Source organism: Diorhabda sublineata, chromosome X, assembly GCF_026230105.1.
Source record: "Diorhabda sublineata isolate icDioSubl1.1 chromosome X, icDioSubl1.1, whole genome shotgun sequence".
In the NCBI taxonomy this organism is placed as follows: domain Eukaryota; kingdom Metazoa; phylum Arthropoda; class Insecta; order Coleoptera; family Chrysomelidae; genus Diorhabda; species Diorhabda sublineata.
Window position 1 is genome coordinate 33,048,119 of NC_079485.1, and position 25,262 is coordinate 33,073,380.

Sequence of the window (25,262 nt, forward strand, 5' to 3'; positions counted from 1 at the left end):
TATTTATTGTTATTACGAAAATAGAACTACTTATGCAAATCCAACATGTTTCAATTATTTTCGTCCTAATTTTTCTCATATCTTTTTATGTCATATGTATTTTTCTGTTTGATGTAATGAAAAATAATGTTTACCGAATAAAAATTATTATCAAAACTTAATAATATTATGAAATTGTTATCAGTTGAAAAAACGTGCCAAATACAATAATGAATGTTATATAAAAATCCATTGTTCTTTTATGTAAGTACTGCTGATAATTCTCAATTATTTGATTATTCAATAATCACGTTTCTTTGTTTTTAGTATCTATCTGGGGACACTCCGCAAAACATGGAATTGTGAATTTTCATAACAACACATTTACGCTAATATATGCATATACAGGGTGTTTCTATATTCGACCTATAACGCTCTACCACAGATAGATCTCTAAACAAAAGTCTGCAAGCAAGTAAGTAATTTACAAATTAATTAATTATTCATTCAATTTCAAATAATTGATTGAGTAAGTAGTTCAAAGCAAATAAAAACCTTGATAATTTCAATTTCCAACAAAAATGTATTACAATAATAACAAAATTGTTAATGAAAATAAAAATAATAATAGCTCAAATTAAATTGTTGGAGAATGTATCGTTAAATATTACACAACAAATGTGGTTTCAACACGATGCGGCATCTGATCATTTTGCTACAGCGGTAAAAATTACTTAAACAGACGTTATATGAAGTCCTTAGTGTACGAAACAATCATGGAATCTGATCTAATTGCTAGAATTCAAGCTGTTGCAGAAATCATTCAATCTCATCCAGATTTATTCTCAAACACGTTTTTCAATGACAAAACAGTATAATACGTGTATTGAAGTAAGCGGCCAACAGTTTGAACAACTTCTGTAACTTTGTCAATTTTTTTATTGTTGGAATACAGTGTTGTTTAAATTTAATTTGGGCAATTATTATTTTCATTTTCATTGCCAATTTTGTTATTATTGTAATTTTGAACTACTTACGCAAATTAAATGAATAATTAATTAATTTGTAAATTACTTACGTGCTTGCAGACTTTTGATTAGAGGCAAATTTATACAACCCTGTTCATTCTAGCTCCATATAAGGTTATTAGTTTTTTAACTAAAAATAATCAGGCATTTTAAAACAAAGTTAAAAAAAGAATTTGCTCCAGTGGCGTAAAAAATAGGGAGATAAAAATGACAACTAACCCTGACAGCGTGCCACTGGTTAAATTTTTCCAAAGTTTGTTTATGTCAAGATATTACTTTATTAAGGAACATATTGATTACCAAAGGTGTTTTTGATTTATGGCAAATTTTTGATTTTGATTTAAAATTTTGAACGCTCTATACGTCAGCAACTAGGCCCCGTAAGGTTTCGTATTCCTATATCAAAATGAATCATTTATTGAGATCTCTCTGTGGTAGAGCGTTGTCTGTCGAATATAGAAACAAAACAAGGGATCTATTTTGTCCCTTTTCTTGGTGCAATACTGGGGAACCTTTTGAAAAGTCTAGAATGTGGGATGGCTACAGTTCCAGAGATCTTTATCTTCTATTTCATATGCTCCTAGGTGTAATGCTCTTTGGTTCCGTAGTGTATATCACTTCGAGAGATTGTTCCGTCCTCTGTGCAACAAAATCTGCACGGCGTATTATCTGATAAGTATAGCGTCTCCAGGTATTTTTTGAGGCGACAGTGCCCCAATCGGCCTCCTGTTAGCATTCGTAGATTGTTCCTACTAAGCTTGTTACATTCACCAGATCTTCTCTGTTATAATTTTCGTTTTTTCCATTGCTTTTTCTATTGTTCTGTAGCTGACCCTGAAGGGCTGGTCTGCCCTCACTTTAGCGAGCTTATTAGCTATTTCATTTCCCATCTCTCCGGTATGTCCTGGAATCCATTGTAGGGTACGCTGATGTAAATCAACATGTCTCAAGCATTAACAGATTTCGACAAACTTTTTCGATCAATATAAAGCTAGGCATTATCATTTTATATATCTATCTATAAGAACCTTTTTTCCTCCTTATGAGATAAATTTAAATTTTTTAGAAGTTTCATTTGCCTCATAAAAAGAAAGCATATGTTGTTCGTGTATGACAGAAATTTTGCAATGATCGTATGTAACAATGGATGCTTCGTAATCATCTTTTCCTTTAACGATGCTGTTTTTATCAATAATGATAAAAACCATAATTTTGGAGTTACTAATCGATTTAATCACATGCTAAATACTTCTACAAACTTACTGTTTACATATCCTAATTCCTTACGATATGAAATCGCGAAGAAAAATATTTATTGACCCTTTTTTTATTTTTTTTTACACTAAATTAATTAAACATAGTTATTGATTATAATTAATGTATCTCAATTTCAAGTTTTATTTATTCACTATTCATAACAATTAATATTTCAAGCTATAATTAAACTTCGTTACACTGGATTGAAAGTGTCTTGTTGGCAAAATTCTGTCATAAGATAGACTAGTCGAGAATGAAAAACAGTATTTTTACCCTTTATACCTGCGACCTGTTTTACATTATGTCAAATAATATACTTCATACGTTCATAATGCAAACATATAAACCAATATAATAACCCACAAATCATTTAAACAGATTTGAATTCTATCCTAGTATGGAGCTTCAAATGGTTTAATATCTCTGAATTTGAATAGGAACAAACCGCCATCGCTAATCTGACTGTATTTTGTATAAGCATATCAACTACAATTTACCTTACAAAAGTAATGATTAAATAGTTCTGATTGTTCTATATCATTTATGTGGGACCATCTAGACCAGAATATTCTAGGTCTACATGGTATACTGACTTCATTAAAGACAAGACCCTCGAGGGAAGCCTTCGAAGAAGGTCCAATGAGACTTCGGGATCCTGGGGAAATAAAGCCATAATTCAAGTATAATATCGAAATTTTGGATGTAAAAGTCGCTTTGAACGTCATCATTTTAAAATGAGAGAAAAAACTATTTTAGGCAGAAAGTAATACCGATGAAATTTATTCAAAAAGAAACTTTACCAGACGATATTAAACTAATTAGTTTTTATTTATTTTATTGTATTTGATATATATTTTTTGTGTACACTTGTTGATTACGAGTAAGCGAGTGATTTTTGATGAAATATTTTGTAACAAGGGATAAGACCCAAAATCAAATAACGTTTGATCACGATTATCAATAAAACAAGTGAAAACTGATATAGTACCATGATAGCTTAAGCAGGTTCCAATTATTCTATCCGATGAACTTCTAGAAATTCGAACCCAACTGATTGAAAATCAATTCAATTTTGATTCAAAAATCCTTTTTATATCCCCAGTGCTTGGAGCATTATATATATATATATATATATATATATATATATATATATATATATATATATATATATATAGCTGCTAGTTGCTACTACTACCTACGTTGCAAAAATTGTATTCAACAATATTTGAACTCCATAAAAAATGCCTTTACCAAGCAGTTGATTTCCTTGAACCAGCCTTTTTAAAATCTCACTAAGATCGCCGATACTGCTAAAGAAAGCCAAACAAAATTCAATATTTTCAACTCGCTTCTGTAGTAGCAACACATCTTTTTTGTAATTGTCGTTGAATTTTCAATAATTGTAATAAATATAGTTTTCAAAAACTGAAACACTGGCACATCAAACTAAAAAGTTGAAAATAATTTTCAAAATAAGCTTAAAAAAATAATGAAGGAAAAATACTAATTATTGTGAAAGCGTCGGGTGCTCGGGGTACAAGAAATATGGAAAGCGCCCCACTTCTCTGTCTCATGTCCCGAACATATGTGTCCATATCTTATTCTCCATATCATAATAAATCAAAAGTTTCACTGGACTATGTATAGTCATAACCCTAATATACTTAAATATAGAAATTTTTGTCAAATAAGTATTGTATTATAGAAGTTCTAAATTTTGATAGTTTATAGATACTAAAAAATAGAGCTGGAAAAATTTATATTTTTTGAAACGGATAAATTCATTAAGATTTTTAATATTTGTATATCAAATTTAAATATAAAATATTTAACGTTCACACCAATATCACTTTTATAGATATTTTTCCAATGGCAAATCAAAAATACTAAATTGCAAAGCGTGCTAAAGAAATTTGTTGAAATGTCTAATATAAGAATTATTGAGATTCATCTATTTTGACTTGCCACACATTCAGTAAGTAATAGTGAATATTAGGTACAATATAGGCTGTGGGGATCTCCAAAACAACAAATTCAGTACATTGCTCAGTACAGTAACATTTGTGATTGTGATAACTTCAGTGTTAATTGTACGTTACCTTTTACATGAAGAGATAGATAAAATATACCTATTTTGCATAAAATTTTAGTAGAAATAAACTTTTCAAACGTTAGCAGAAACATGTGAAAAACTTTACTTCTAAGAAAACATCAATAAGAATTATTACTTATTTAGAGAATATTAGACAATTAAGAACAGAAACAAAATATTTTTTATTTGCGTAAACATGGATATATCGATAACATTTGTATTGAATACACTGTTTTTTTTTTTTTCGAAACTCGCATCAGACAGTGTAATGGTGAGTGTTGGTGTAGTGGTGGTTTACACAGTGTATTCAATATAAATATCACCAACGGTTCCAGAAATTCCAACTTAGTGGACGACATTTGGTTAAAAAAATTTGCCACGATAAACTGATTCAGGCATTTAGAGCTTAAGAGCTTCTTTAGAAGTTACATCGGTAAAAAGATCCAATTATAATAATTATTGTATTCTCAGTTCAATTTTAAATTACTTCACTGCATAATCTTTATAATCTTCTCCATTCTTGTTTTAATATGATAGCCTCAATCCTTAAATCCGTTACTTTTTCTAGTGGTGTTACATATTTCATTATCAAATACCAAAAATAATTATATCTCACATTCTATACGAGGGATGTCAGATGTCAGTTCCGACCTAACAAACAAACAAGATATTTTCTTTTCATAATTTAGTTTACGTATGCGGTAATGTCCTTGTCTAATGAAATACCTGGCCAAGAATTAAAACTTTAATAAAGAAACAGGAAAAAGTTGCTGGGGACCAGATCTGATTATTAAACACTTCGAAGTGTAATTCTTGAAATTAGCCATACGGTCAACGAAGTGTGAGGTACGAATTTAAGTAATTAATAAATAAGATTCCCAAATTTAATATTATTCCGACATTTTGCTATAATATGACAAATTTATCAAATTATTGTATTGTCATTAGTTGTTAATAATTGTGCAAAATTTCAGCATAACCCGGCTTTTTGAAATGGGCAAAAATTACGTTCAAAGATTCCGTTACATAGATACATATTAAGCTAGTAAAAGCGTGATGTATGAAAGAATAAGTAAAATACTTTATGAATAGATTAATATTTTTCATTATAACACGTATACCCTCTACCTATCCATCTAAAAGATATATTCAGTAAAGTAAAAACTAGAAATCTTCCTACAACTTTTGCTCATCATTTTTATAATAATATTTCATTAGTTTTAGACCAAACAAAATCCTTTTTAATCATCTGTATAGCTCAATAAAACATAGAAATAATAACAATTAATTGCTGAATAAGATAACTATGTTCAATTGTTAAATAAGGTAAAGTAAAGTGCATAATGGAGTCACATTCTTCAGGTTTATAGTTTTCTCCTTATCACCCCCTAAAAATTTCGCCTCGAAGAGTATTGAGGTGGCGTGTGCAACCGGACAATGTTCAACTGTTCGGCGTACGCATGAGAGTCGGCTTTCTAAGTATTTCCCACGTTTTGGCACCCCTAAACCCTAAGCAAGTCATGTCATTTCTACCCCACGTAAATGCGCTATACTTTTATTTATACACACACACACACATTTTATTTGCATGTAACTTACTCTATTTGATTTTCTTTAGCGATTCGCAATAATCTCTCTAAATATCCCTGAGGCACATACGGAATTTTTCACTTAAAAAATAAACTAATTATCATACTGGGTAAATAAAAGGTATATCTTTACTACTAAAAAAATTTTTTTTAAATAATAAATTCGAACATGGTGTTTAGTAAATTTTTTTTGTTTGGCCTATATCAAAATAAATCATTTATTTAATTCAATGTTACCAGTAATTTGCTGAAGCACGATCTTTTCAAAAATAGTTTGTAACAAAAAATTCAAACTATTTCATATAAGTCATTCCTCAAATTGTAAAGATTGTAAAGATATGCCATTGTTCTCTGAATTGGATCTCAAATTTATGTAAAATAATGTGAATTATCAAATATAACTTCTCTTTTCTTCATTTAAGCAAATAAAGGCAATACACCAATTCGGAATATTGTTTTCCAGCTCGTACATACAATTATTAGATTTTAAAATTGATAAATTATCTGTTCCTTACTTTAGGCACAGATAAGGAAAAGTAAAAAGGAAAAACATAAGAACTTGGCACTTAAAGCAATGTAAAGGCGGAATCGAATTTTTTGATCACAACGACGCGTAAAAATTTACAACTGAAGAAACCCTGCTGAAACTGTTTTTAAAAATTTTATTTTACATAAAGCATCATCGTCCCTCCTTCGTTACAATCTGCTGTAAAATTCCAATAAGTTTTGTCGAGAGAACAACGAGCAGATTATAATCCTTTGATTGTAGTTGTTTTCGGTTAAGTGATGTTGAACTCACTTTCTAAACTTTAGACCTTACCAAGTTCCCATAATTAATTGCAAACAGTCTTTTCTTAGTAGTTTGAAGCTATCACAGACATTTGTCGCGTTAATTGTCGATTTTTGATCAGTTTTTTTACTAAACCTCTTACTACAAATTTGTTAGAGTTCATTAATTAATCCTATTAACAAATTTAAAGGAATCTTGAGTGTTGTAGTGAAATGTGTTAATAAGTTTTTAGTTGAGCTTGTGGTTTCAAAGGTAACGATTTGGTTCTGCATTGTTGTGTGTTATGTGCGAATGATTCGAGATTGCTAGAACAACAATGTACCAGAAGAATATTTCTGAAATTCGACCATTGAAATATTTCATTATGACCTCTCTGAATTCATGATCCAAAATATATTTATATTAGGAGATGAAAAATGGTTTCAGGGGAGGAACTTTTTAAGATTATTTTCATCAGATGATATTTCACCATTAAATCTAGTTTATATTGTAGCGTTACACGATCTTGTGTTAAATGATGAAACGATTTAAATTGTTATTCACACCATACTAAATATTTGAACAATCCCGCGTTTGGTAATAATATATAGATTATTTTTAATTCAATGAAAGGTTTACACTGGCGTCACGTTTGCAGTTTGAATTTACATTCTACATTCAGGAATATGAATTAAAAATAAAAAGTTGTTATCGATTATGATCTAAATTCTAAAATTTTTATCTAGTTATAGCATGAGGATTTTACAACGAACCCAATAAATAAGTAATTTTTAAGAATTTGAATGTTTTAAGCATAAGAATATTCTGCATTCTGATAATGCAATCATGGTGATAAGAATTGCAGAATTAACAGAAACGAAGTTGTCGAGGTTGTTCTGAAAGTAACAAAACGTATGACATTATAAATTGATAGAACTACGCAAGAATTTGTATGACGAGAACAGAAGAAGTTATACAGAAAAAATTAGTATATCATCAAAATTATACTTATACCAGCATGGATATATTGCGTTCGTTTAAATAATATCCAAATAATAAGATGTGGCTTTAAACATTCCGAAAAATAATGGATAGTATAATGGAGACAAGACTATTTACATAAAATGAAAAACTTCTAGACATTCTAATAGACTCATAACTTGTTTCGACAATACACAGTCATGATGTAGTAACTTATGATCTAATTTATAATAGTGAAAATTGCTGTTTAATAGGACTATGTTCTAATGAACAAAGCATTATAATATTATACGCTTTTAAACGTAATTCATAATCATTATTTGCCAAAAAAATTAAAGAATGTCCGACTCATGAAGATATGACAGCACATTGAGTGAAATATTGGTTTGGAGAACAATTAATAACGACCCATAGTCAGTAATTGTTATGGAGAACATGTGTCACCTCCAAGATACCACCAAATACCAGCAATAGAAAAGATGAAATAATTACATTTTAATCTGAAAAGAATATACCTCTTATTGCGACCAATTGAGTGAAAAACCTAATAAAAAGATTTGCTTGAAATATATTAATATAGAAAAAAATATTAATCACTTACGGCATATGCGGTACACACCCATCTAAAACTATTAAAGAAGGATTGAATATGTTGGAAAAAGTTCTTAAAATATTATGTGATCTTACATTTAAATTCACAAAATCAGTATTTCTAATAAAAAGTATAACTTATTTGGAATACGAATTATCATACCATTAAATAGTTCCGTCAACATTCAAAACTCAAGCGGTACGTAACTTTCCAAAAACTCAACATAAGTTTAGACAATTTCTGGGATTAATGGGATTCTTTAGAAAATTCATCAAAGATTTTGCCAGAATAACGGCTCCTCTTACAAAATTAAAGAGAAAAGGTATTCCTGGAAATATTGTCAAAATTTTGGAAAATATCGATAGTACTTAGTGGGTTCCGAATTTATGATTATTACAGATTTTAATGCGGTCAAAAATTTACTAAATAGACAAACAATAATCCCACGGATTGCTAGATAGGTTTTAGTTTTACAAAATTATTCTTTTCAAATCCAAAAAAAAAAACAGGTACGTAAATGCAACATGTAGACGTTCTGAACCGCAATTTCAAAAAGAAAGAAACAATTTCCATAAGCAAATTTTAAAAATACGAGAAGACGTTTATATACGTTAAGCACAAGACCAAGACTTTTCTATTGAAAAAATCAAAAACATTCTATTAGAAGGGGATGCCATGAACAATAAGGGTACATTTGATGATTTTCATCTCCGTGGAAACAAATTATAGAGAATAACACCTTACGAAAGAATGTACCTAAAAATTGTAGGTGGCAAAGCAAAGCTAATTATAATGACGTAGGTCATTTCGCGTTTGATAAAATTCTTAATAGAATCAAACAAAAATATTGGTTTGCAAAAATATCCAGATATACAATATATACAGGATTATTATGGCCGAAAGTGTACCAAATATTGTCGTTGTTTCTGGAATTTTTAATTCTTCAATAGGTTTTAGTTTCCTTGCAACTTTAGTATCGTTCAGTCCTTTGAAGTCCATTTGGTTCAAATTTGGTTTAAGGTACGTTTGACCTTCTATAAATTCAGATTCAAGTTTTAGTAGTTTTATTGATTTGTTAGTTATCTGCTCTATTATTAGCTCTTAGAGATTTGCTTCGATGGTATAACAGTGTATAGGCGAGTGACCGTCTAATAATTCTAATGTACAATTATCTCTTGATCTGATTTCTTGTCGACATTAGTATTTATCTTCTAATATTGGACATTCTTCCTTTATGTGACACCTCTTGCCAAGTAGGGTTGTACGGGAATAAACATTTTATGATTTTAGACATAGGTGATAAAATTTTGCTGTTTCAGGTTTTAATATAGATGTATGAGTCAGATCTTTCTACATTTCGTTTATTAATAATTTCTTCTCTAGTTTCTGCATTTCTGTTTTGAATTTTTTCGTAAAGGTGTTTGGTAGCTTTCTTATGGTTCTCTACATAGAATAGATAGAACTAAGTGATCATTTAGATCAAAAGGGTCTGGACTATTGATATGCCCTTCAACTATTTCGAATGGAGTGAATAAATGGAATTATTGTAGGAAAGAAAGGAATGCTTTATGAATTGTTGGGGTGGGGAGTGAGGTTTTTATTTCTTACTCAATACATAGAAAATGTTCAATAAGGCTAGAATGAAAGCGTTCTACGGGTGAATTAGAATTACTATTTTTCGCTGTAGTAAATTGGAATTCTATTTTATGTAATTTGCAAAAATCTTGTGGATCATTGTTTTTAAGTTCAGTACCACAATCAGCGGTACTTTTGACCGTGATGGAATATGTAAGTTAACGGATTATCGACTATGTACACGCCTGTTAAACTGGAAATTGTGTAAGCCTGTCTGTTACGAAATAAGATTGATTAGAAATTTTGAATACATCGTTACGTAAAAATGTTCGAATGGTTTAGATGCTGTGAACTAAGAATACATCTAACTAATGGAGGATTCCTATCATATTTATTTTTTTTACATGTTTCGCAATTATTTACAAAACTTTTTATATCCTCTGCCATTTTAGGCCAATAGTATTTTAAACCGAGTGATGCTTTTAATTCATTTATTCTCATTATTTGAAATAGAAAACACCTAAAATTTAGAAACATAAACATATCAAAAGGTCTAAGAAATAAGAAACTTGAGCAAATTTTGTTTTGAGCATTTTTCATCCATTACCGTTTAAAAGGTAGATAGGGAATTTTTTAGACCAAAAGGCATACAAAAAAATTCGTAGTGGCCATTGTCGCTGAATACTGTGTTTTCAATTGATTCTGGTGGTATTTTTTTTGCTGAAATCCGCTGGCTAAATCAAGAGTACTGAAGTATTGTGCTCTACCTAATTTGTCGTTGATATTTGGAACGGGATATCTGTTTGAAATTGTCTTTTCATTAAGCTTACGATAATCGATTACGAGAAGCCATTTTTGACGTTCAAATGCGTTCATTTTCTTACTTACTATCCAGATTAGTGAGATCCATTGTGAATATGAAGCTCTTATGTTGCCTTTATCTAACATATCGTTGATTTTTCGTTGAACTTCCTCTTTATGTACTTAGGGGTATCTATAGGATTTTGTGTGAACGGGAATTTCATCGGTAGTTTTTATGGAGTGTTTAAATTTCGAAGTAAATGTTAACGGATTACCGGGTTTTAAGAAAATATTAGAAAAATTTTGACATAGTTTAGTGATGCTATTCTTCTCTTCAGAATAAACTATTTATATCTATTTTCTGGTTATTATCTGATTGTTGTTTTTCATTTGGTTTATTTGTGAAGTTGAAATAGGGAATTTTATATTGAAAAGATTCGATTTTAAAATCGTTTAATCGTTAGCATATAACTCTTCTGATACACCACTACTTATTTTATCAATATGCCAATTATTAAATGATATTAATAAATTTTCTAGTTCATTCATATGTGTAATGAATGAATAGAAGTAAAGTAATTATTTAAAAATTGAAAATTATCTCAAAATGTTTCAATGTTGAACAGCTCGTGCGGATTTTGAGCCTATGTATCCCATTTTGCCAAAAAATATCCTTGAACTACTTATGCATAACGTCATTCGACTATCGAATAATAAATCGATCATCACATATTAATGTGAATATTAATAATTACAATTGAAATTGTGTATCACATTCCTCGAGTCCATAAATACATATACATTTTCATAATGAATGACGTGATCATTGCAAACTAGGTGGGAATTGAATAATAAAAAAATTGTTTATGTAACCCTTTTAAAGTAGTAAGTATTTAGAGAGTATTCATATAGATTCTTTTGAATCGGATATTTCATTCTCAGCTGTGTTGGTTGAATCGAAAGGAAGTTGACAGGACCTGATCCCGTCTTTTAAGCTGTAATATTAGTTTATTTATCAAGCTATTGAAGTAGAAATTTTCACAAAATGTAAATAATACATCTACAGAAGACAACTTTGATTCTGTAAGTTATGTATGTTTTTTAACATTTTAAAATACTGAATAATACAAACATGATGGAAGAAACTTTTCAATGAAAAAGTTACTTCACTAAAAAAATATTTCATTTTTTACCATTCCTAGCAAGATTTTAATTTTTTTGAACCAAAAATAATATCTTCATTCGTTTGAAATATTCACTTCTTCAGTTATCTCTCTTACTTTACTCATAACAAGTTTATTATAATATATCAAACCAATGTGTGCAGAAGTTCTTACACAGCGTTTTTAGTACAGCTAAAGAATCTGAAGTTGTCACAGAAGTTTTTGTAGGAACTGCGTACAATATTTAAACTTATATACTAGTATAGTAATAGATTCTGCGCGATATGTATAACATTTTTTCAGAATATGAAAGCACAACCAGTACTACTAATTTTTGAAATATCTATATCGTATTGCAATGCTTTTCTTATTTATTTATACGGTTTCTATCGGTGAGGTGAATGTATAAACACTGTCTTTCACTTACTTAATTTATTTACACACTTACACTAGACTTAACTAACTTATATAATAATTAACTTATCGCTAATACTATCTAATTTATTGAAATTCTCCGGTTACTTCTCTCTTCACTTTGACTATTTATTATAAACTAAACTAACTCTGCTCAATAGCAGGAACAACATTTCTAGAATTCTAGGAAGTAAACAAACAAAAACAAATAAATAACAAGACTTTTATAGGAATTAGTTGAAAAAAATCGTAAAGTAAAGAAACCGCCTTCTATGATAAAAACATACATAAAAACAACCCTCAAACGAATTCTGCTGTTTAATAAACGGACTGCGACAAATTTTAGAATTACATTATAACCGAACAGGACCGGCTTCACGACCTATGTCTTGGACTTGTTCGTAACAGTATTAATTAATCATAATAAAAGTGATATTTAGATGTACCACGTAGATTTAGATGTAGATGATACTCCACGACAAATTTCATCACAATAAATCTTAAATGGATAAACTAACCTTCAGTGGCCTTCAAAGTATGTTGGATTGGCACAGACAATCAAGTACTCGCCAATAGACTAGCGAAACTAATTTGTGTTATATGACCTGACGATTTCTCACATTAAAATAAATTTGGAACGTTGCTGAATAGTTGTGTCTCTGATATAATTTCAATTGTTACTAAGAACAAATTGGCTAGATCAGACTCTGTTTTTGCTCTACTGGTTTTACGGTGATAATAAGAAGCGAACTTGCCAATAGTGGACAAGAAAAAAATCAACCCTTATTAGCAGATTGTGGAAACCTGTTTTAGAGCTATTGCAACTCATCGTCCGTGAAAAATTGTCTATTCAAAGGATTTTCCCAACAATTCAAATTTGCACGGTCAAACAAACATAGGATTTTATTTTTACATTATTATTGAAACATAGCATAACAGTTATAACCCATATGAATATTTAAAGTAAGTTGCACGTGTGTTCCGGTACAGGAAGTCGTTAGGCTCATTTTAAGCTGGTTGTTAGACTGTTTTTTATACCCCAAACTGACCGAACGTTTTTCTAATATTTTTTTAAGTATTGTAAAAACCCTTGAATACTTCACCAAAAATGATTTTTGCAAAATAATTGAAGGTTTAAATTAATTACCTACAGTCCTTTTTTTCATTTATATTCATATTTGAATATAAATGAAAATAATATAAAATTTATAGAAGGCAAGTACTTGAATAACTAAGAGGGGTGTAAGACAAATATTTTTATCCAGAGTTGTTCAACCTCTACTCATAAATAATAATTCAGCTTTAATCAGATGATATGGCTTGTGCGGTATTATAGGTGAAACTACTTTTAAATTTTTTTATTAGTAACACAAGCATTTCTCCATAAATATATTTAAAGTTACTGACATTTATCTCAAAATGGTCATTCAATGGAATGTTTTAGAATACATTTAAGTGTGTGGACATTTGAAATAAATACCTGAAAAGTTGTGTAGAATAATATGAGATACATAGTATAGATGATCTTTTCTAATATTTATAGACCTGGAACAATAAATTTTCATAGCTATCCCAAGGAAATATATGAAATAAAAAATACATTCATTTCAAGGGAGTTTTATAGAGGAGTTTAAGTAACTCAAAATTTTATCGTGAACAAATAACGGAACAAAGTGAAAAAATAATTTAAAAATTGCATTATTATTCTATATCTGGTTTGGTTTTACAAAGCAATCGTAAAAAAATTTATTAGAAAGATATGTGAAGATAAAGATACGAAGCATTGGAAGAAAATATATTTATTAAGTGTAACACCTTCCTTTTAACAAAGATAGCATGAGGATAAATAGCTGGATTCAAACGTATTTTGCTCTCATAAATATTTGGAGCAGCCAAAGCCTATTTAAATACCTGTCATGATTTAGTTGTGTAAGGATTATTGAACTCTTGAACATATTATGATCATATTTTGATTACAAACTTTTGGAATGTGTTTCCTGTACATGATATAGAGAAAGAAAATTCTCGTCAAGGACAGTATCTTTATGTATTGATTTTGAATCCTTGTCAAATATCATAAAAATACGATTCGAGATTAGTTTTTGCCAAAGAAAGGTGTCAGCTTTCTCCATTTGCCTATAATGACGAAAACTTGGAATATTGTATATTATTTTCACAAATATATTGTAAAATAGTTTATTAATTATCATAGATTTCACTGTCACAAGCTTTCTACCAAACATCAAGTTTTAATTGGTAGGAATACATTTTTTTGAAAGTATTAAATATTGAGCTTTCTTTTTCAATTACAAAATCAACTTTCTCTTGATGATCCTGGTTGGTGGACGTACAAAATTTCAGTTTATGAAGTTGTTTTTGGATTGGTTTGAAATATCTATTAATATATAAGCTGATAAGAATAAAATGAAAAAGTGAATTTCATATATTTGATTCCACATTCATTAGAAGATGTTGATGTTAAAAATTGTGTCTCTGTCAGACTTTTGTCCAAAACAAAACCACCCTGCTTAAACTGTGCTTGTTACTGTATATTTATTTTTCCAATGTTATAGAAATTTGTCCATTTTAGGTTTATACTAGACTTGTATATGCCTACTATGTTCTACTTTTCTATTAGAGTAAAATGTTCGAACTATAGTTATTTTCAATTCTTTCAATCACTAGGACTGTTTATAACCGATTCTGTAATTATTACAGCCGAACTGTTGTGCCCATGGCTTGTGCTCGAGTGGAAAATAGATCTACATGAAATGGTGAGGGGTGGCTGTAAAGTCCAGCTCGTTCCTGGTCACTCGAGCTGAACCTCTCGCCAGACTGGGGTCAGCAAAACAACCAGTGAATCTAAAACGTAACTACTCTTAACAGGATACTGTCATCTAAGACACGAATATCCTTAATGCTTCTGGTACATGGAAGAGGAAGAAACTGCAGACCACTCACACGTGCAAGGCTCAAACACATGAACAAACCTTATAGTTCACCCAGTGGCATTGGAAGGTTCAAGCCAATGTACCTGAGAACAACGGCATGTTGGCAGTTTTAAGTGGAGTTTGACAGGCCTATTAGAAACCCTGTATGCACAACGGATCTTGACCGTCCACTGTCTTAACTACTGTAACTATCCATAATTATTTCTTATACCTTTCTCGTTCTATTTGTCACTACTAGCAAGTGTTGCTCTTTTTGTTTTTAAAATTCAATAACAAAGGTCCATAAAAAATGTAATGAATAACTAACATTATTTTTACTTACTTTTTATTATAGAGTAAAACTATCGAAACAATCTTTGTAGTAATGAGGGGAAATAAAAAAATGCAATATCGATAATAATATTTATTGCTGAAAATTTGTCATCACAATAAAATATTCAAGCTTAGTGAGATCATATATCTATAAAAATATTTTGTCTATATGGCAAAATCTATCAGGAAATTATAAAAATCCTAAATATAATAAACTAATAATAAATAAACATTCAAGTAAGGTACAAATGACTAAGTCTCGGATAGTTCTGCGTAAGGCAAATTTATATACAGCCACATAATACGTCCAGACCAATAATACTGTTGAATATATATATATATATATATATATATATATATATATATATATATATATATATATATATATATATATATATATATATATATATAACACATAATTATAGTCCGAAAACGAACTGGCACTAGTTTATAATCACATCATAATTTTCAACAACTAATCAGGACGTTTTTTTCAAGGTCACTTAATTAAAAGACTAGTTCAGTAAGCGACTTCCGCGCCCCATGGTCGATATGGTTTCATTCCTTGTGATGGTGGAATACTTTGGCTATAATTCTGATGATGACTTGTAGTTGGGATACTAAATCCGTTGTGTGGATATTGATGGGAACTGTAGGCTAAAGCTGAAGGTGTCGTTGTTGTTAAAGGAGTTAATATAGATGTTGAAGGTGGTATTCTATTATTACTATCCGAAGTTGGTACTGGTATTGTAGTTTGGCCACAGGATGTAGAAACATCAAAATGTCCCAAATCATGATGTATATTTTGTGGAGGAGGAGCTGTTTGATGATGATTCAGATTAGATAAAGGACCATGGTTAGAAGCGGGAGAAGGAGGTAAAGCATTAATGGGAGGATAAGGAGGTTGAGATCCTGGGTATCCCCAAGGAGCAGAGGTAGCTTGCTTTGAAGCTAGTTCTCTCTGAGCAGCACAACATTGGAGATGCGAGGTTAACCTGATTCGTAATGGGTTTTGAACATCTAAACCTTCAATTCGTTCAAGATATCGAGCAACTTCCGCTACACATTCCCTGAAGCCCATTCCATGGTAATCCATAGCATATTTATGCGGATCGTAAGCAAAAGAATCCAAGCCTGAAAAAAATTTTTAGAATTAGTTTTAGTTTTTATTAAGAAATTAAACAATATATCGGCAAACACAAATACAAGGTTTGATTGAGTTTTTATAGCACGTTTGACTTATTCTGCATCTATTGTGAACTAGCATGTCTATTATAGCCTCATGTGTTGAAACAAGCAGTGACAAAATTGTAGTCGTTCTGGCTTGCAAGTATGTTACTACGGCCACTTTAATGAGATCATGTTTGCAATATGTCGTGGATCTTGAACAACGCATTAAGGTTACGTTTTATTTCAAGACGAAAAAAGTGCAGAATAAGGTTACTAAATGTTGAAATCTGTCCATGGTTATGATTCAAAGGTAAAGATTCAGAGTTCTGAATTGAAAATGAGTTACTCATCTCGGCGTCACAATTAGAGTCGAACATCAAGATCATCGATATATTATTTTTCGTTTATGAGAGCATCGTGCTATTGAAGTTAGAACACCTTCATACTCCAAGTTTTAGAAGCAGTTCTAGAACGTTTGCGAAGAAACGGGAATAGATCAACGTTTAATATCATGACAACGTGGGTGTGTCACAAGCTGCTTTTGCTTCACAAATTTTTCATCTCGTAAAGTGTTCTGTTTATCGGTATCCTGCATATTCACTTGATTTATCATAATGAGACTTCTGGCTTTTCTTGAAAATAAAAAAATTTGCGAACATACAATTTTTTTAAACCATTTCTAACATAGACAATGCCACGAGAGAGTAGATGCAAGCCACGAGCCTTAGAGATTAATCCAAATTTTATGTTACTTTCATAGATAATTCAAAATTTTTGGTATTTAGAATATACGTTACGTCTTACAGTCATTTGAGACTTCAGATCAATTTTCACTCTGTTTAATTTGATTGAAACATATATAACATTTGACATTCAAAAAACGTCTAATGAAACTATTTTTACACTCTTTCACATATATGTTTATTTAACATTTATCGAAATATTTTTACTGCTTTTCTGCGCTACTTGCTGATCAAATCATGCTAATTTATATAATTCCAAACTAAATAATTTCTATTTCGACGAAGTTCTATAAAACATGTAATGGAAAAACTTGAAATGAAAATTAATAGCGTTAAAACAACCATAAATCCACATCTCAAAAATAAGTTAGTAGTGGAGGAGGGAAATATGAATAAAATTGCATAAAAATTGATACCGGCAACAAAGTAGAGGATGTCGTTATAGTAATTAGTTTTTGATGCAGAACAAAAAATATAAAAATTTCACATTTCATCAGAACAAATTTGAATGACTTAAAATCAAGGGGACTTAATGCTGCTAGCAAATTGTACTGCATATAAGATTAATTTTAACAACGATAAACAGAACTTAATACTTTATGAAAAGGTGACATGATGGAAAATTTTTGTACTTATCTTCCTGGCAGTTACAATTTAAAATTTTATTATGGGTTTCGTTTTAATAAGTGGTTTATTAAAGTTGGGAAAAATGTCATTGTTCACAGAATAAAATCGTAGAAAAACAAAGTTTGATAAGGATCTTATGAGAGAAATATCGAGAAATATAATATAAGACACAGCAATATTTTATAACGAAAAATGTTAATTTGACAATGCAAACATTTGTTACCGCCGCATGAATGTTATGGGTGATTTAGGGCCCAGTTACTTTTCATTTAGATACATGAAAACTTTAAATACTCCATTTTTTTGTTGTGTTTAATGTTAATACTGTGTTTTGAGGAAAGTATTATTATTGATTTATTGGTAGAAATTTCAGATTTAAAAATATTATTTTTTCATGACTTGATCCAGTGTATGTTATACGTGTAGAAATTTTAATATCAAATACACAGAAATCTGAGACATCTAATATAAATTCATATTTGCAATAAAACAGCCAAATTTTGGGAAACAACTATACACGTTCCGTACCTGTTACACGTTATTTTTCTATCGGGACGTTCCAAAATTTCATTGTACTGTCACTGATTTGTTGGTTTATTAATATTTATTTTTGTTTTACCGTTCTTCTTTGTTGAAAATAAAACTAAGGGTACCTATTATGAGATGAATAAGTAAATAAAGCGCCGATAAACGATGTAAATCTACAATATGGGTGTAGAGCGGAGAGAGGGAATGAAACCTGTTGCAAGTGTAGCTGTTCGGCGAATCGGTGTTTCTTTACAAGGGTTCCCACGGGTGTACCCCACTACTATGAATACGGTCTATAGGTTTACATTTGTCACAGCTGGTTCATCGCATATTCCCACGCATGTAATATAGATTAACCCTTTTAATTCTATATTCACCTGCTACCTGAATAGGTAGTGGTCAAAAACCGTTTAAAACACTACTTTCAACTCATTGTTCTCCTCATTTTGTTTATTTAAGAGAACAATGATTAACGTGAAACGAAATAGTTACTTCTTATTTTATCAATTTTCTGGTTTCCAAAAATACTTAATTCTTGAAAATATTTACAAAGATATTTTTAAGTAATAAACTTCCATAAATTCACTAATACAAATCCTTATAGGTATATTGTTCCGTGTATATCTTTTAACAGATCTTTTATCGAATGCAGACAATCTTCATTCAATAATAGCATTAAATGGATTTTGTATTATTATGTTTAGTAAGCCATTTATCTTGTCATAACAACCTAAGAACCTTGTTAATTTCTATAAATTTGTTCATAGTGGAGAATTGTAAAATTCACGAAGTAATTTGAAGAAATACTGCATCTTATATTTTTTTTTCGTGACCCAATGCTGTAACGTAGAATGTGGAAGTGTAGGTCTGAGTTTCAATATAAACTTTAATAAGAATTATACACATTTATGTAATTAAGATGTTGGAGATAAATAAATGAATAATCGTTATAAAACAAAATCGTTTCATATAGTTTCAAGCAAATCGAAATATTTATAAATTTGCTATAGCTAATATTTCTTTTTTTATCAAATTATCTTCAAATTCAATACTTTTGGTAGTTAACCAGTCAATAATTTCTTGTTTTCTCCAAAATGAAGTTGGAGTCTTCTCTATGCGTCGAGAATGATAACTTGCGTTATCCATAACTACTACTGAATCAGCCGGAAGATATTTTATCACTAAAATAGTCTTTAAAAACATTTGATTGCTTTACGGTTATGCTTTTCCTAAGCAAAATCCATATTTCTCAAAGTGTTACATAAAAGTTATCAACGGAATACTGTCATCCTGGCCAAGCTCCATTAAAATCTTATCTTTTTTAAAATAAAAAGAGTGAACTTTTCTTCGAATTACACTTTTGGTGTCTTTATTAAGGACTTTTACTGCTCTGCCTGGACTTTTCTTGGCCTGATATCTTTTTCGCCTGCAATAATTTAAAAACGGTGGACTTTCCAACTCCGGTCATTCGGGAACATCGATCGACAGTTTCCTACAGTAAATTTCGGGTAATTGTATTTTATGCAATCGTGTACATTTAAAATAATAAGTTTTTCATTCACTGATATTGGAGAATTATTGGAACATCTTTTCGTTGGTGTAAATGTCGCCATTTTATTACTAATCTTATAATACTGTGAACACTATTTATGGCTTAACAGCAAATATACTTATAAAGGTCTAAAAATTTTGGTTAAGGCACCATTGCCCTTACGGCGCATGGTTAAGCCGAATCTGAAATAGGGTTGGATTTAGGCAGAGGCACTAATAGAAGGTTAAACGGTACCTGTTAAACGCAAAACGTAACTGTATAATCTACTACACAATATTTCAAGACCTACAACTATGGTCGACACTGAAATTGAGCCGAACTGGGCGGAATTCCCCATTTTATTGCACTATACAATATAATAATATCCTCAAGTTTTAAGTATAGTAATTTTACTAATTTTTAATATATGTATACAGAAATAAAACAGTAGTGAATCATTGGAATTTAAATGTCATTCAAACAACATAATTCCAATTTACCTGTGTACCTTTCAATAGAACTAAATACATTTAAATATTCCACTAGAATCTCGCTCCAGTTTTTTTCTCTACTAACTAGTCATTAATCAGTTACAGAACAAGAGCGAGTAAAGTCTACCAAATAAGAATTTTTAAATAATCGTTTATTGAATTAAGATTATTTGTAAAAAACATGTCAGTAATAAAGAAATGTGCTTGTCATAATGGGGAATTGAAGTAATTCTAGAAAAATAAACAAAAACGGAGTTTCAAAAATAACCTCATAATATTTAATTTAAAAAAAATGAATATGAATATATAAAACAAAATATTATCGTAATAAAGTCAAAGTCGGTTTCATCGGCCGAAAAACAAATGGCGACCGTTTTTTGGAGCAGTCATAGGACTGTGCTCAACGATTATCTTCAAAAACGAACAACAAGAGAGTATTATGCATCATTGCTTGACGTAAAAGGAGTAAATATAAGAAAGCGACCGCATTTGAAGAAAAATAAGTGCTTTGCCATCAGGACAATGCACCTTCTTACACTTTGGTGATCGACGTGGTTATAATTCATTTCAACTTTTTCACTTTCACTAACAGGAGATAGTTTCTCATCAAAGAAGTCGTTATCGCTTCGCCTATTTTGAGGAGAAAGACGACAAATATTATTTGGAACAGTTAAAAAGGTTAGGCAGGTTGAGATCACGGAATTGAATCACTTCTTACCAATGAACGAATGACCACCCTATCCCCACCCTTCTTTTGACGAAACGTCAAGAATCTTTAAAATTTCAACGCGGTTCAAACCGCGAACATCAATATTTCTATCACACGTCATTTTGAATATTGAATTTTGAATCCCCATAATTTCAAGTTTTCACAAGAATTAATACAATTTAAAGCCACAGTAAATCTGAATTAATTATTTCCCAGACGATGAATACATAAGTATTCGAAAGCTCGGAAAAAATATATTAAAGGTAGTCTACTTTGGTGTTTCATTGCCACGTTCCCAATAAGAAAATGCTAAATATAATTGATAATGCTTTAACGTCAAAATAAAACAAAATCCTAATAAAAATCTACCTATGAGATCAAGAAGTTTTAATAAAAAAATATATATTTACTTAAAATGTTTCTAGGTTTACTATATTTTTAACTATACTTTTCTTTTTTTAGATTTATGAATATGAATCTTTCTTTAGTACTTCAAAATTTTTATTCTTGATCCATTTCCAAACTCAATTATTCTTGTCCTATATGCCAAATGAATCCAATAGAGTTTAAAATGGAGAATTTCGTTGAATAAATATTTTTTCTTTAATTAAGAAATATAAAAAGATTGAATTTAAATCATTTACCTCTTTTAGTCTTGGATAATTTGCGGGGAACAAAAATGTAATTATAAATAAGTATAATCAATTGATATAAATAAAAAATTATATGACTAAAAAGCGAATTACATAATCAAATGCAGTTATATAAATACCGCATATCACTCAAATTATGATTCTACTGAACATTTTGAAAAGAAAATCTCAAAAACTAAGCTAATATGAGAAAAAGTGTATTTTGATCAGTTTTTGAGGTTTTCTTTTCAAAATTTTTAATTAACTTAATTAAATAAAATGTAATGTCTCAGTAGAATATAAATACATATATATATATATATATATATATATATATATATATATATATACATATAACGTTTATCTAATAAGATAATTCCAACAAACCATGATAAAACTGAAATAACTAGCGTACAATGGTTCTCGATTAACATGAGTAAATTTATTAAAAATGTTTTATTCGAAGTAATTTTGTCAATTTAATTTAACACAACATACCTATATTAAGTTTTACGTTGTGTGCAAGAAATAATATATTTCCTCGGTATTTATATTTACCTTTAGCATGCAGCATTTTTAAATGGTCAACGGTCATTTGCAAAATTTCGGCTTTCTCGAGCTTTGCTGATCCTTGTTTCTCAAAGGCACTAGGCACAAGTCTTTTTAATTCACTCAGTGACATGTTTATTCGATCTCGTCTCTTTTTTTCTATTACGCCTCTACGTTTTTTCCTCGATAACATTTGACAACTATCGGCATCACCAGGGCTGGTGCATCTAAAGTAATTATAATATCAAATCTACACTGAAATTTACTTTTTTTGTTATCAATATAAGCACACTGTCATGTCTCCCAATTAATAATTATGTTATACCTTGCCATAATTTACTTAATTGTCTTTTCTGAGTGAGTTTTGAGATTTATATATTGTGAAAATGAGTCGTCTCGAATAGTTTCTATGAAAAACTGTCTCTGTGATTTTCGCCAATTTTTTTTCAAACATAATGTTGAAAAACAGTTAAGTGCTACTAGAACTAGATATTCTTGTTTCCTTAATTTTATCATTCTTATTAATAAATAGAGTGACATAAATACTGAATTGAAAATTACAAAGAACATTAATAAAAAATATAATCAACATTTAAGGATTTATTTGAAATTCAGATGTTCTTCGAATTTAAATCAAATAATTCACTATTCTGACTATTAATAAATGCTTGATAAACAGAATAAAAAAACTCTTAGCAGTTGTGAAATGAAATTAATGAATTTGATATTACAAATTATTTTTCAATAAAATATTATTTTGTATTAAAAAATGAATAATTGAGGGAAATTATCCTTTTCATAAAAGCATTTTTAATCTATAATATGTCATATAAAAATTACATGTATTTGTTTAATTTTTAAACTTTTATTGGTTTTTGTGATTTTACTTGTATTTCCAGTACATAAAATAATGAATATAAAATTTTAATACCTCTAAATGTTCTTGATTTTAGGTCTCTTATGTTTTAAAATTAGTTTTTTTAATAATTTTTGAGAGATTGATGAAAAAATGACGTTTCGACTTAACTTCAGCCTTTATCAAAATATTTGATATTTTGATAAACCTCAATTTTTTATCAATCTCTCAAAGAATATTAAAAAAAAACTAATTTTAAAACAAAAGAGACCTATAATCAAGAACATTTAGAAGCATTAATATATCAAAAAGTGTAAGAAATGAGAAATCAAAGAAATTTATAAAATTTCATTCATATTCATTATTATAGAAAACCAAAAAATAGCCGACTATATACGTACATGATTCCTTATATTAAAAATGTATCATTTTTCTTCCAGAAATATTTATCTAGCTCTTTTCAAATTGGTTCCCATTTGTGAAACACGACAGTGGATTTATAAATAAGTGAAATAGAAGTAGACACTTTGAAATAATTGGTACTTACTGCTCTTTAGATGATTCCTCCGAGTAAACATCATCACAGTCACTTTCGGAAAGAGGTCTTTTGATACCTCTTGAGACAGGCTGCCAAGACGAAGAAGTACTACTACTCCCAGAATATCCCCACTGCAATGGAGTGTGCTGAGACAAAGAATGATCCATATCGGAAAATAGGTCACTATCACTGACACTTGTGTCCAAAGATGAAAATCGGAAATAAGTCGCGTGTCAAAACGGCTGTCAGTCAGATCACGCGCGTGTGTTAGTGTCGTTTGCAAATGCGGAATGTACAGCCCTGTTGATCAACCAACGTTCAGCCACGTTTTTACCCCCACTCTACCCCCACTAGTAGGCCTATCCACGCGACTTGTTCCTTGTAGTTTCCGCTACTCACCCCGAAAGTCTATATTGTATCATTTTTCCTTTTTTGTAGTGGTGGTGCAGGGCCAATTCTGGGTGGTGTGTGTAAGCGTGTACTTGCACGTGATACATGGGACAAAAAATTATAGCGTGCGTTCGGATTGCTACTAGAATTCAATCCTTGTCCAGAATTCGAATGAGATTTATTAAGAAATATCTAATTTTACCTACACATTTTCAACAATAATAAATATTAATGTTAAAAGAATAATAATAACGATCATTATCGTACTAGCTATGAATATTATGGTATGCAATGATGAAAAAATCTACATATCGATGACTCCTTTGAAAATCAATTCTTTGTATCTTTTGAATAAATGATTTTAATGTAGCTCAGTAATATGCGTAGTAACCTAGCAGCCTAACGAAGATGAAGTTAAATCAATTCAAAAATTCATCGAGAATTGCCAAAATAATAATTGATAAGTGATATAGTGAAATCATCGTAGTAATCAGTGATGATGATAATAAAAATTTATTCCATAAGAATGCGATTACGCACAAATAACATTTCAATAAACAAATATATCACATATTAAATGAGTAAGATATATACATTTCTACAGAGACTGAAAACTTTTAAATCCGACTATTCTCACTATTCTAACTTCAATTCATGTCATTCTATGTCACAGACGACATTAGTGATATTAGTTTGGCTGATAGAGCTTATCCAACTATTAGATCATGACTTTAGATGCATAACTGTTAAAAAAGCAAATGCTGCATTAAGAAAAAGTAATTATCCTAACAAAAGGATAAATAAAAACATTTCAAGGAAAACCAAATACTACAATCAATTAAGGAACAAAACAGAACCCAAACATTAAAATGTCAAACATTGTTTCAACCATATATAATAAATATAATATTAGAAAGAGCCATAAAGGACATAATACATTATCAAATTACCGAACAAGAAAAACGATTCTTTTTATAAGTAAATAAGGTAATCAT

General features: G+C 29.8%; 2 protein-coding genes across 4 annotated transcripts in view; one reads left to right on the forward strand and one right to left on the reverse strand.

Annotated features, from left to right (window-relative positions):
* Positions 1 to 25,262, forward strand: part of LOC130451741 (aspartyl/asparaginyl beta-hydroxylase-like) — a 113,932-nt gene that overhangs the window by 47,820 nt on the left and 40,850 nt on the right. The gene's annotated exons all lie outside the window — the stretch shown is intronic.
* On the reverse strand, positions 15,889 to 24,821 carry LOC130451742 (hairy/enhancer-of-split related with YRPW motif protein). The gene is made up of 3 exons (XM_056790959.1): positions 23,887 to 24,821; positions 22,493 to 22,710; positions 15,889 to 16,637 (listed from the first exon to the last, which is right to left on the reverse strand). Exons 1-3 carry the CDS (start codon positions 24,042 to 24,044, stop codon positions 16,024 to 16,026), a joined length of 990 nt encoding a protein of 329 aa, XP_056646937.1. The 5' UTR covers positions 24,045 to 24,821; the 3' UTR covers positions 15,889 to 16,023.